Here is a 14,866-nt window from a genome sequence, read left to right on the forward strand (position 1 = left end):
AACATGTATGGTAGGTCGATTGACCACTGTAAATTATCCGTGGGGGTGAGTGTGAATAGTTATTTGTCTGTGTGCATTGTGATTAGTTGGCAACCAGAACACCACCCAAAGACAGCCCCAGCATGCCCGCGAACTCGTGAGGATAAGCGGTTTGGCTGATGAATGAAAATCACCAAGGTAAGCAAACACAAAGTGGTCGGAGAGGCTTTTTTGTGACTGAAATCTAAGGGTTATTTTGTCCACATATGGGGTACTCCCTCCATTGCCTATCCAAAATAGAGGTGCACCACACTCGGTGAAGGGTGGGCCACATCACTGGAGACTCCCAATCCTAAAAGTCCAACTTTTACATTTGCACAAGCTGAGCTCCGGGCGTTGTCTCACAGTTTTTTACATTGAGGCACACGGAATGACTAATTAGCGGCGGGACCAAGCAACACGGGCTGGCTGACTGGCAGTGACTGGCATCTCCTGCTTCAGCCAGATGGATGGCAAGCAGATGGGTTGGAGAGGTCCGGCGGTGGGCAGAGAGCTTCACTGTGTGTCGCGGCTGGTTGATCCTACTGGCTGATGTAACACAGACAAGTCTGGCTGGTGAGAAGTTAAAATCAGTGTGCTAATAATTTCCCTTTTACCTCCATCCATCCATTTTCTATACCGCTTGTCCCCATGGGGGTCGCGGGCCTATCAACAGACACCCTGAACCAGTTGCCAGCCAATCGCAGGGCATACAGAGACGACCAAACATTCACACTCACACTCACACTTAGGGACAATTTGGAGTGCTCAATCGGCCTACCAAGCATGGTTTTTTGGGGATGTGGGAGGAAACCGGAGTGCCCGGAGAAAACCCACACGGGCACGGGGAGAACATGCAAACTCCACACAGGGAGGACCGGAGGTGGAATCAAACCCGCGCCCTCCTAACTGTGAGGCGTGCGTGCTAAGCAGTGCGCCACCGAGCTGCCCTCCCTTTAACCTTCAGAATGCAATTCCTGCTTGGACAAGCCATGGGATGTAGTGGGAGCTGTGTTTGTTGAAATATGGTAATGTGTGTTTTTAAGCGAGGGCACTGGACCTTTTTGCTCCAGTTAAGCCGCGCCCCCAAAATGACACCACATTGTTTTCAAACTTGAAACTGGGCTATTGTAAGTAAGGAACATGCATTGACATTTACACTGTTGGATAACGTCACCGTATTATTTACCCTGCCAAGCACGGAAAGAACATACAAACTCCATACAGGAAGGGCTCAGGTAAGATTCAAACCCAGACTCTCTTAGCTTTGAAGCACATGTCCTAACCACAATTCCAAAGTGTGGCCGCTGATGACACAATGTTTTTGTCAATTTGGGAAAAATATTTGGTTGTTGTACTGAATAGAGTATCTCATTCAACTTCGGCTTTTTGACACACACCTAGGGATTTTTCCATCTGTCAAATTCCTGTATTACTTATAATTATTGGGGCTGCCATGTGCTCTGTCTGAGTAGTGGGATACACCCAGACTCATCCCTTAACCTCATTGTGTGTGCGTGCGTGCGTGCGCGCGCGTGTGTGTGTGTGTGTGTGTGTGTGTGTGTGTGTTTGAGTTTTGTGTTTGTGTGCGTGTGCGAGAGGGAGGGCAATTCTTGACTCTGCAGCTTTATGTGGACATTAGCAAAGGACATAGTTATGAAGCAAAATTATGTAATAATGAAGTAAGAAATCTTTCAGGAAATTTGAGAAACCAAGACAAAGACATATGGTGGTTAAAAAAGATCAATCTTCTCTTTGTCTTTCTTGGGCACATTTATTCATATTAATGGTACATCTTATTTGCATGACTTATAAAGTGCAAAATATTTCACCTAATGCAAGTAAGAAGGCCAGGCAAGGCAGAAGTGCAGGGCTGACTGAACAGAATTTATTAACAGAAAAATTAGCAGGGGTCCTAGTGTAAGATCAAAATACAATCACCCCAAAAGTCCGAATGAAAATCAAAACTAACACTGGTATGTGCGAGTGTACATACTACCTACAGGTCTACGCCACTGCCTTCTACAATACAATTAAATGTATCATTTAGTAGGCTCGGTCTCTATTATATTATTTCCACTTTGTACTTGTTCAAAAAGTAAAGTGAAAACCCCGACCACAACTTGCAACCCTGTGTTGTCCAAGCCAATACCAGCCAGAGCAACATTCTCTGGGTTAGAGTGAAACTGCAACACATTTTCAAAACGCGTCTGGGCTACCCGCGACTGTGAAGGCAAACTGCATGCTGCATTGCTGCATTGCTGCAGTGACGTCCGCACGGCCTACGCCCCGGCAAGTATGAATAGGCCTTAAGTCACTTGATATAGCTGCACCACTTATTAGTTGTAATGTCACTCACTCTGTGTGTTCATCTTAGTTACAGTTGTCACAATGTGAGCTATAGCAGAAGTGGTACGGCAGCGCTACAACTACATTGCCTGCAGATAAAAGTTTAGAGAACTGATTGAAGAAACAAGTGAGAGTAAGCTTGGTGATCTGCATTTAAAAAATGGTATTAGACAGGTTTGTGGTACACCTCAAAATGTTTACCGTAATTTCCGGACTATAAACCGCACCGGATTATAAACTGCACCAGCTGAAATTCAGGGATATTTCAGTTTTTTTCTTACATAAGCCGCACCGGACTATAAGCCGCACGTGCACACGAGTTTTTTACAAAGAAAGACAGCCTTTTTAATGTTTTAATAACATACGTGAACATGTCTTTCTAAACATTGCCTGTGACGCAGCAGTAGTACCGCAGCAACGCGGAAGTGTGCACGCGAGTTATTAGCAAAGAAAGACTGGACACAGAAAGTTTTTTTAAAGCTTTAAAAACATACCTTAACATTTCTTTCCAAACACTGCCTGTGACGCGGCAGTAATACCGCAGCAACACGGGAGTAACACAGCACTAATAGGGTTTGATTCAATAAAACATACCGGTAAAAGTCATTGAGACGCGGCGGTAACACAGCAGCAACACAGCAGCACTAACAGGGCTGGTTAAAAAAAAACATACCGGTAAAAGTAAAAAAAGAGCCGTCTTCATCTTCCTCCTGTGCACTGAAACCATCGAAGTCTTCCTCCTTAGTGTCCAATTGGAATAGCGTTAGATATCCTTCGCCTCACACTTTCTCAGTCTCTCTTTCGTCGTCGCTTTTATGCATTTCTTCGAGTGTGATGAGGGTCTCTTCATGCTAATCTTATTCATGCACGAAGCGCTAAATTACATTAAACTAGCGAGCGACACGTATAGCTTAAAAGCGGCATCATATGCATTTCTTTTGTCCCCCATAATGACGGTTTGTGTATAAAATCTTCCTTTCAGTAATGTCCGTCTTGATCTCGTTCTGTCTCTTCTTTGTGTGAGTGCGAGTGTAGGTGTGTGCGTGATGCGCGAGACGATCAAAACACAAACTAGCACGTCTTCTTCGGCGCATTATCTCTTCTTTGTCTGTCTCGCTCTTGCTTCCTGCTAGAGCGCCCCCTGGAGGCCGTAAAAATCCATAAATACGCTCCAGAGTCGACAACACAACGTCATCAACATCGACTGCCTTTGGCTTAAAAGCGACATCATATGCATTTCTTTTGTCCCTCATAATGACAGTTTGTGTATAAAAGCTTGCATTCGGTAATGTCCGTCTTGATCGCGTTCTGCGTGATGCGCAAAATGTTGTAAACACAAACTAGTACGTCTTCTTCGGCGCATTATCTCTTCTTCGCCTGTCTCGCTCTTGCTTCCTGCTAGAGCGCCCCCTGGAGGCCGGAGGCCGTAGAAATCCATAAGTATGCCGCGCCGCCATTTAAGCCTCAGGATTCAAAGTAACCTTCTGAATAAAATGCATTAAAAGTTCATATTCATTACAACTTGTTTTTGGTGAGCAAAATGTCAGAAGAATTGAATTTAAATGCTGATTGATTGGGTTTTAATACAATGCAGATGGTCCAAACAGCACCACTGCTTTGTGTAATCTCTGAGTCACATGGCAGAGTAAGAGAAAGGGTTTAGAGCACAGGTGTCAAACTCAAGGCCCGGGGGCCAGATACGGCCCGCCACATCATTCTATGTGGCCCGCGAAGACAAATTGTGCATCAAATTCGTGTGTCATTATTAGAATTGCAAATTGTCTTCACTTTTAATAATATCTTTTTTTTAAATATTTGACCAGTTTTTATTTGTCTGATTTGAAAACGAGTTATTTGTCAGTTTGTTTTGTAGCTTTTACTGTATATAATAGCGTTAAGAGTAAAAGTGATCAAGTCATCACAAAAATCACGAAAAAAATCTAATATAAGCCGCACCTGACTATAAGCCGCAGGGTCCACCATTTTGAAAAAAAGTTGCGGCTTATAGTCCGGAAATTACGGTATTTACTATACTTGTAAGATGTTCAAAAGGGGAACCGGCTGCATTAGAATTTAAATTTTTAAGGCATCAACAGGCAACAGGCATCAATATGTCATGTCAGTATGTGGTCAAAAGGTGGTCATCTCCCATTAGCAACAGATTATCTAGAAAAACAATCATTTTGAATACCACTGTACAACACCTTTACTCATTAGGATTACCGATGAGCTGAAGCCCATGTCCCAGCTGACTTTGGGCAAAAGGTGGGGTACACACCAAGCGGTTCGCCAGCCAATCATAAGGCACATATAAACAAACGACCATTCAGACTGAGATTTACACCTATGGACTGAATCATCAATTAAACTAACTTTTGGAACGTAGAAGAAAGCCTGAGGATCTGGAGAAATTCCCCTCAAACAACAGATGTGAGAGCTCCACTCAAGAGATTCTACATTCGAATGTCAGAACTATAACACAAGTGTGACAACACCCACTGGCCAATGTTTTAATTTCAATCTATAGAAATATGAAAATTGTGAGGTGTAAGCAGATGTGGTGTAAGGCACCACACCCAAAATTCCACAATTGGAATGACACAGGCTGTTGGCATTTTCACAAATGCAGTCAGCAAAAGGATATCTTTAACTATCTTGAATGATGTTGAAGCTGTTAGGCTAAATAGAATTTGTTATTTCATCAAATGTGGACAAACACAAAATGTAAACTGAATCTCTGCAGCAGTTGAAGAGCATCAAACAAAAAGTAACCCCCCCCCACTATTGACGGTGGTAAAATAAAAAAGTTTTATAAACATTAACCAAAGGATGTTTTATCATGGGTTTTTAAACAAGGCCAGAAAAACAAAAAACTTCCACGTTAGGTTTTGCTATTCGTAAAGACAGCGGTGATAGATGACTGAGCTAATGAAGGACCAAAATCATCATCACATATTTGTGCAGGTTTTTCACAGGCAACTCGTTTTTTTGTCTCCAACCAGCAAATTAATTCAACAGCAGACTATGACATTTCCAATCTGATTTTATTTGCCGTTCCTCTTTATTCTAAGCAACAGTAAAAAAACAAATATATATATATTTTTTTAAAAACTTGGTGAAAAACCTTGAGGACTATTGAATTCTTGTATTTTATAATGTTAAAATGATCTTTTGGGGGTGTATATACTAGATTAGACGTTGATTTTCCAAATTCAGCAAGCACATGCACACCAACATCAATGACACAAAAGAAAGCCGACAAGGTTCAAGACTAACAAATACTGCAGCTGTTTTTAAGGATTTTTATCAGTTGATGATGCAAACAGTAGAACTCCAAAAATAGGCCAGCAATGGTCTTTTTCCTCAGTATTTGTTACTTTGCTGACACCATTGTCCCTAAACACTTGATCACTGGTCTCACAATCTTGATGTGCCAAAATCACTGGCCTCAAAATCTTGATGTGGCAACAACAAGAACACAGACATGCCAAATGCGTTAATATTCTGGAAAAATATATTTGCATTATTTTGTTGAACGTAAGCACATCACCACCTATCCCATCTTACTGTATAGATCAAAGGTTTACTAACCAATTGCAACGCACACACGGAAAAAGAGATTCAGCAGCTCTTACCTCGATGAGGAAGTCCCCCGTCCGAAGCCCTGCCTGCCATGCCACGCCCCCCTCATCCACTGACTCCAGATACTGCAGAGCAGGGAAGGCTGGAGTGGGTGTAAACTCCTCAATGGGTGTGTCCGCTTTGCAGGAACAGGAACAAAAAGGGAAATGACAATATCACCACTTCGGCAATCTGATGATTAAGTTATTTAGCTAAAAATATGAAATGGGACCACAGTATGTTGTATTACTCTTCTACACCACTACAAACTACAACCACAATAATAAACATACCGTAAAATTAACATCTCTCTGACCGTGTCAATCAAAAGTGATTAATATGATTATCTTTTTAAAAGTCAGGATACTTAATATAACTGGAGCTTGGAGCTAATTACATTGTAAACATGACACCGAAGAATTAAGAGACCATAATACATACATTTAGTATGCCTTTGGAATTTTTGAACCAAAAGATCTAAATCCGTCACTTTGAATTCCATTCAACTGAACAGCCCCGTTTTGGTGCTTGGGCAAAGTGAGATTTGTCACGTCTCGTCCCCAGCCGTTCAGGGGACGAGACGTGACAAGATTTATTGTATTTTTATGTGTTGACAATAATCTGAACTGAACTGAACAGGAGAAATTTTAGCAAATAAAATTTGCTTCACTCCCCTCCCTGAAGGACATTTACACCTCCTACCTCGCCCGCAAGGCGACCACGATTGTGAGTGATGTGAGTCACCCCGCTCACACTTTGTTTGATCTACTGCCCTCTGGGAAGAGGTACAGAAGTCTGCGCTCCCGCACCACCAGACTCACCAACAGCTTCATACTCCAGGCTGTTAGGATCCTGAATTCTCTCCACCCTCGGCTGCGTAACGTCCTTTTGGGCCACGATGGCTGCCTTGCGCTACTCTACATGCACTACTCCACTTGTACTTTTGCGCTATTATACTGTCTGCTGTATGGACAATTGCACCATTTCAACCAAGTTGCTCTTATTTATTCATTATATGTGCCTTCTTATTTTTACTTTTTGTATTGTTTACTTGAATGTTTTGTTTGTCTGTGGACCAATTGGGTGTAATATGTCTTGTCTCCACCGTGAGATAGTAGGAAACGCAATTTCGATTTCTTTGTATGTCTTGACGTGAAGAAATTGACAATAAAGCAGACTTTGACTTTGACAGCTTTATATAATAGTTACCATGAAATCTGTGGTAAATCAATATACTACACATTCAAGTTATTGGAAAGTCTTTGCACTGGTGTATTGTAAAAAAAACAAAAACAAAACATTAGTCAACTGAAATTACAATTATTATGAATCAGAATAACCTCCACATTAATTGTACACTAGTCACAACTAAAGGATTTATCAGCAATTCCCTTTGACTTGTCATTAATTGGGTTATTGTTGCTTCTTATTCCCCAACATGGTGCATCTGTTGCTTGCTCCAGGGAGATTGCAAAATATTGTGGGTGGAATGGTGACATGTGACACTTCCTATAAGTCATCCCACTGAAGACAGACGGCCCACAAGCATGTTGCGTGATTGTATGTTTAGGTGTCCAGCAGTGAGGGTGACAGTGAGATACGGACAAAGCAGTAAAAAAGGACGAGAGATGGGAAAGAAAGAACTGCAGACTATCAGGGAGCAAAAGAGGATGTAAGCCTATGTGACAGCTCGAGCATGAGTGTATGTCTGTGTGTTTGTATGTGTGTTCACCCCCTTGCAGGGTAAGCTTGGCTGGGTCAGTTCCCCAGGGTGATGGCAGTGTGTGTCAGAATGACTAGAACATTCCTCCTGTTTTTCAAGCCAAATCTCTCCTCTCTATCCACCCCCCCCCCTTTCTTTTTGCTTCTCAAAAAAGGGAGGATGAAATACAAAATTTATCTTTTGACATAGCCGCAGCATAGACCAAGCAATCGCTCCACGCAGCAGTGAAACACAACGTGGATTATGACATGGTGAGAATTGTCATAGAAACCAATGCAGCAGTCCAAACTGTCTATTTTTAGAGCCAATCTCAAAGCTTGGTGAAATATCAAACAGCCTGGTGAGGCCACTCAACATCACGGACAATTCATGCCGTGTTCAGTAAAGATGATGATGGTTTATGCAAGGTGCATTGAACCAAAAACAGGACAGATGGGTTTGTGGAATGATATGACTAATATGAAATTCCCCCAATACCCCCCCCCCCCCCACACACACACACACACACAAACACACACACGCGCGCAAGTTGGATCATAAATAAAGTTCCTTTCAAACCCTAAAACAATGAACTAACACACCAAACCAACGCTCTTTTATACTAGGGAAGTCAAACACTACAAAATATTACGCATGTCAAAAGTAGGCTTTGTCACCCACCATGAGAGAATGTGTGTTTTCAAGAGTTGCTGATTTGAAGGGAATTCTGAAAATAATTGTTTAAATCATTTCAGACGAGTGTGCGAATTACCTTTGGCTCCTCGTAGGACGAAGCCGAATCCTTCATTTTCCTTCTTCTGGAGTACCACTGTCTTCTCGTCCACCACGCAGTCACTGTGGAGAAGATTCCGAGCAGAGCGGCCGTTAGCACAGCCCATCATTCGCAGCATGGCCACGGACGCCCTGGCCGAGTGGAGGTTCATGTTGAAGGAGAGCGAGTCCGGTCAGGGCAGGGTAACCTCGACCCCACCCCACCGGGCTCTGTGTATATCACACGGTATGACAGTGGCCCGGCGACAGCATCTCCGGGAAAGAGACGACACCACCCTCTCAAAAAAAAAAAAAAAAAAAAAAGGACGACGACGTAATCCCCTTCTTCGCCTCCCTCCCTCTTCCGCCGGTGCTCTCCGGGAGCCTCCTGAGCGGAGAAGCGGGCTTGACGCCGCGGTTACCCCCGCCGCTGCTTCCTCTGCGACTGCAGAAGCTCTTGCCAGCGATCTCGGTCTGCGCGCTCCAAATGAGGCGACATCAGGCTGGGTGGAAGCGCCTCATTCCTCAAGAACACGAGACGGGATTCGGGAGGGCTTAATCTCGCCGGTTTAAAGACTCGATGAAGATGGAGATGGTCGTTAGGCGTGCGCCACTGCACATACGTACGGAGACGAGCTGCCACGATGTGTGCGTGTGCGTATGCGTATGAGCGCGCGCGTGTGAGCATGTGTGACCCTCATTTACGACTTGTCTGCGTTTAACTCACCAACTGATCAGATAATTGGCTCCAGTAAATCCTGACGCGTTATGTCTGCCACTTCAATTCACTATCATTTGTTATGCATTTGCAGATTCATTAACAAGTTACTGTCAAACACAGCTGTCGTTTGTCATGGTCAAAAAATGAAAACAAAAAATGGAGAAGAAAACAATTCAGACTGTTTGTTCCCCCAAATTGAAGAAATTAAGGCTGCTTAGTTTTCACTTTAGTGGAACATCCGATCAGAAATATTATTTGTTTCAATAAAGACTCAATTTCCAGACCAAGGCATTCGCTAACCGAATGTTTCCCACTAAAATGAATGGAATTAGAATGAATCCTTTCCAGCTACGGCAGTGTAGTCAGAAATAAACAGTACAATATAGAAATAAGTAAAATCACACTTGATAAGGAATAAATAACATGGCATTTTTGTTAGCAAATGACTCTCCATCTCACCTTTTTGAGTATTATAGTTGCACCAGTAAGCTTTTTCTCCGCTTATCTACACCAACAGTAACTTTGAAACTCTTATTCAATTTGACGTCTTTGTCAAAACTCACTACTTTAGCCACAGTAGGTGCTCTTATCGCCTCTTTGTTTGCCACAAAAGTTCAGCTGGTATACCAAACTTCACAGCATGCATCACATTTTCAAGTTACACTACTTCCTAGTAAAATGATGATCTGAGATGGCCATTCTATCCCAGTGACAGTCCGTCTTGTCTGTCTTTCACCGACGGACGTCCATTTTGCAGTCCAAGGCCCAGGGACCAGAAAGTTAAAAAAAAGATGGACTGAGGATGGACGGTAATGGGTTTTCATCCATTCGTGTAATTGTCACTAACCAGGTCAAGTGCCGACAGACCTCACTGACGGACGCCCATTTCACAGTTGACTGAGAGAAACACGCCCAGCCTGTCTTGCTTCTGTTGACTCAGGACACGAAATAAACTGTCGTGTGGCGTGCCTTGCGCAAGTTTGATCACGGGTGTTCCCTTGCTTGTGCGAGTGTCTAGCCAACAGAGAAGAGGTGGGGCATGACTCATTTAAATAAGGAAAAAAGAATCACTACCTTCATTTCCTAAGCAACAATGATAGTAATCACAGCTGCTTTCTTGTTATCCCTCAAATCCTGCTTGCTTTGGGACCATCGAGAAGCACACAGCTGCTTGTGTATTTTGCACCCTTCTTGGTGTAAATGACTTGCAGCACCACTGAGCTTACATTCTTTGTGGTCATTTGTTAGTGCGACGCGGAAACGATGTGCAAGGCTGAGTTGTGCGGAAAGCAGCACGTAATTTTCACGATGTTGATGTTCATGCCAGCATGGATCGATCAGGTAATCTTTTTGGCAAAAATGAACTCATTTCATAACAATGTTCCGGTTCCTGCAAAGTCCATCTATCCATTATCTTAGCCTCTGCTCCTCACGTGGGTCGCGGTCACGCTGGAGCCTATCCAAGCTGACATCAGGCAGTAGGCGGGGGACGCCCTGAATTGGTCACCAATTGAAGGGCACACAAACATTCACACCTTGCAATTTGAAGCGGTCGATCGGTCTACCATGCATGTTTTTGGAATGTGGAGGAAACTGCAATATACAGACAGAACCCACGCAGGCACAGGGAGAACATGCACACAGGAAAGAGCTTGAATTGAACTCTGCTCCTCTGAACTGTGAGGCGACACTCTCACCAGTGCGCCACTGTGCCATTTAACAATAAAGTCACTGCAATTCATTATTATTGATGACAGTGGCAACAAGGTTTTTTTTGCGGTGGTGATGATTGATGGACGGACGGAAGCAATGATGGAAGCACTTTTAAAATAATGACGGATGGGCGTCTATTATGAATAAGGGCGTCTATTATGAATAAGGGCGTACTGATGATGATGGAAGGGTGCCCAGGTGATAGATGAAGGATGAATGATGGGCCAGCAAAACTTGGTAAATTGCCCAAAGTTTTCCTGGACCAAGGTTCGACTTGTATTTTTCTTCAAGTCCTATTGGAATAGTCATCCTACTTATTTTGAATAAATCCTTCAGTTGTCATCTTCTTTGTAAAACATTCAGTTGTCTCATTGTCTCATCATGGACAATAATATGGTGTCGTGAAGGAAAGCGGCCAAGTTGCGAAAGCGTGTGACAGGCCACTTGTACACTGTTGGGGCACTGTTAAGATTCATCTCATATGGGGGCAAGGATTACACTGAACATTCACATGCACCATGCCAGAGAAAATGGGTAAAATGTAGAACAGAGCTCTAGAGAGAGAGAGACAGAGAGAGAGACAGAGAGAGAACGAGAGAGAACAAGAGAGAGTGAGAGCCACAGTGAGAGGAGAGAGAGAGAGAGAGAGAGAGAGAGAGAGAGAGAGAGAGAGAGAGAGAGAGAGAGAGAGAGAGAAAGATGCAATCCTAGCAACTGTTTCTTAGGCAACGCAATCTGTCGGGAGAGGAAGGAGACCCACACTGTTGACAACACTGAAGGTTATCTCACAGCATTCCCTTACACACGCACGCACGCATGCTCGCACGCAGCCACACACGCACGCAGACACGCACGCACGCACGCGCACACACACACACACACACACGCGCACGCACACAAGCGCACGCATGCTCCTTCTTCATCTATCCAAATCTGACAGCTTCGATATGTCAGTGCATTGCAGCGTGCAATACAAGCCTGACAATTTATCGTTTATCGTGATGGCAGTGGGTGGGGTGGGTGCTAAGGTTAAAGGAATGGGACTCCGAATGGGGACATGCTGGTCGGCACACTGTGAGGCTGAAGTGCCAGTTTACCCCAAAACACATCCAGCTTCTGGAGTGCAAAATATTGGGTTGGGGCTCAATATGAATGATCTCCGAAGAGGGAATGTTAAGCAACGACTCATTCTAAACTTGCTGAACTTGACGAACAGTTATCATGGACAGGGATTCTTAACCTCTGAGAATAGTCAAATAGTGTATTCATCTGCAACATGTGACTTTTTAATAGGCCCTCAGTAAACAGCTTCATCAGCACTTTAGTGATAGCTGATGCATCATGCAGAAAAATAACATCAGGCTCCCCTGCCTGTCCACCTTTCTCTCTCACTGTGAGGACAACAGACCGATTGTCAGCACACTCGTCTGATGTCAAGGCTAATGGAAGACAAGACTCTCCTGGAATAGCCCCTAAAATTACTTTTCTTTAAGTTTATACATTTTACCAGATCAAATGTGATTTAAGCATGCATCATGCAGAAAAAAAATAACAACCAAGGAGTCCAAGGTGCCTCGCCCTAAATTCAGACTAGTAACACTACTTCCCTGTGACCCCAAAAATATAGGTGGTTTAAAAATCGAATAAATGTGACAATGTATTAAGCAAATGGCTGTTCATAATTGTTTTCCTTGTGCTTTTCCTTACCAGGGAGCTTTAGTCAAGGGGCCTTTGGATTTAAAGGCTTAGATCCTTCAATTACCGTATTTGCCGGTGTATTGGTCGACCTTTTTCGATCCAAAATCGACCGAAAAAAATCGACCTCGACTTATACACCGAGTCATAAAATTTAACTTCGTATTCATCGCTTCAAATGTGATGGTAACCAAGGCCGTTTCTCATGCATCTCATTGTGCGTTGCACTTAGAAAATTTGAACCGGGCGGCGTGCGCGAGTGCGCGGCCCGCTGGACGTCGAATGAGGCTCAGCGATCTCCTCCGCGGTGCTTATAAACAGCCGATCCGCTCGGCGGGGGCTATTTTCGGCCACTCGGCGCGTGCGCACGGCCTCCCGGATGTGCCGGGCGGCGTGCGCGAGTGCGCGGCCCACTGGAAGTCAAATGAGGCTCAGCGATCTCCTCCGCGGTGCTTATAAACAGCCGATCCGCTCGGCGGGGGCTATTTTCGGCCACTTGGCGCGTGCGCACGGCCTCCCGGATGTGCCGGGCGGGTGCGCGAGCTCGCCAGCCGCTGGAAGTCGAATGAGGCTCCGCGATCTCCTCCGCGGTGCTTATAAACAGCCGATCCGCTCGGCGGGGGCTATTTTCGGCCACTTGACGCGTGCGCACGGCCTCCCGGATGTGCCGGGCGGGTGCGCGAGCTCGCCGGCCGCTGGAAGTCGAATGAGGCTCCGCGATCTCCTCCGCGGTGCTTATAAAGTGCCGATCCGCTCGGCTTGGAGCTATTTCCGGCCTCCCGTTGGTGCCGGGCGGCGTGTGCGAGCTCGCCGGCCGCTGGAAGTCGAATGAGGCTCCGCGATCTCCTCCGCGGTGCTTATAAACAGCCGCATGCGCACGGCCTCCCGGAATTTGAACACATTTCGTCAATAAATTTCGCATATTGAATTTTGAAGTTTAATATAATGCAACAATTGAGCTCGACTTATACAAAGGATATATCATAAAATCGTAAATTTCCGTCGAATTTTAGGGGGTCGACTTATACACCGAGTCGACCTGTACACCGGCAAATACGGTATTTAGATAATTACAGCAATTTTACACTTCAAGTGTTCGGATGAAACTCATTCAGAGAATAAAACAAATTCAGTTGTTTACTAAGTAATGGTAATAGTTAGTATTACACAGAACAAAAATATGTAATTGAAGTGTCGATAATTTTCTTGTAGTGTCATTATTGCTATCAACTGGGAATATATAAGAATAACTATATTGTCCAAGTGGGTGGCCTTTTAATAACTGTTCTCTCCTGTTTATTAGGGAGTAGAGTTATAGCTGATGTTTTTGCCACGGCAAATCCTTAAGGACACAGACTATTAAGTACGTTTTTCTAAGACCCTCCCTGATCAGGAGCCTTTTACCTAAGTTGCATCAACTCAGCCACCTTTTCTGCACTTGGGCACAATCACAACCCTAATACAGGCAAGCTAAGGTCAAGCTTCATGCAAAGTTAGGTGAAACACACTGGCAAACAATTACAGTGGAGCCTTGGTTTTCGACCACAATCCGTTCCAGAAGGCTGTTCGAGAAGTGAATCATTCGAACTCCGAATCATGTTTTCCCATTACAAATAATGGGAAAAAAATAATTCGTTCCAAGCAAAAAAAAACGCTTTTTTAATGCATTTTTTCATTTGCGCATTTTTATCCGATCGCGCAACTGCAGCGCGCCGCCAAACACGCAACCGTAGCGCGTCGCCGACCACGCAACCGCACCGCGCTGTTCGCATTATTGTGAAAGTGCTGTCGCTAAAATTTAGAAAATATTTTTAAAGTCCTGATGTACTTTCCAAACTTTAAGTGGACCTCAGTGAGCAGGGAGCTTGATTTTGTCCGATCGCGACCGCAGCGCGCCGGGCGCTCAGTGTCGCATTGCTTTAGGAGCGTCTTTGTGTTTTAGGATGGCTTTACTGCTCCCACTTGCTTCCTTTGGAGGCATGATTAGAGTTGATGCAATCCTCAGAGTAACGAGAATGTAATAACGAACGGAGTCAGTTGCATGCGGGTCCTCTCGGCTCATCTCGCGAGTTTCGAAAACCGAATTTCGTCCGACATCCGAAGCAAAAAAATCTCGAATTTTTTGTTCGAATACCGATTTGTTCGAGAACCGGGGCTCCACTTATATTTAAATCTCTTCCAATGGAGAAGTAAAATAAAGAATTCGATTGGTACACAGAGTAGTAAAACACTAGATCAGGGGTGTCCAAACTTTTTGTAGTGAGGGCCAAATACAG

The 14,866-nt window shown here is 44.2% G+C and overlaps 1 protein-coding gene across 2 annotated transcripts in view; it reads right to left on the reverse strand.

Annotated features, from left to right (window-relative positions):
* The window catches only part of shank2b (SH3 and multiple ankyrin repeat domains 2b), a 262,152-nt gene that overhangs the window by 83,570 nt on the left and 163,716 nt on the right, over positions 1 to 14,866 (reverse strand). For both annotated transcript variants that reach the window (XM_049717383.2, XM_049717384.2), the window contains 2 exons: positions 8,463 to 8,545; positions 6,003 to 6,127 (listed from right to left, as the gene is read on the reverse strand). In XM_049717383.2, the coding sequence (XP_049573340.1) occupies positions 6,003 to 6,127; positions 8,463 to 8,545 (208 nt within the window). The remainder of the gene's footprint in view (positions 1 to 6,002; positions 6,128 to 8,462; positions 8,546 to 14,866) is intronic.

This window comes from Syngnathus scovelli, chromosome 4 (assembly GCF_024217435.2).
Source record: "Syngnathus scovelli strain Florida chromosome 4, RoL_Ssco_1.2, whole genome shotgun sequence".
Lineage (NCBI taxonomy): Eukaryota > Metazoa > Chordata > Actinopteri > Syngnathiformes > Syngnathidae > Syngnathus > Syngnathus scovelli.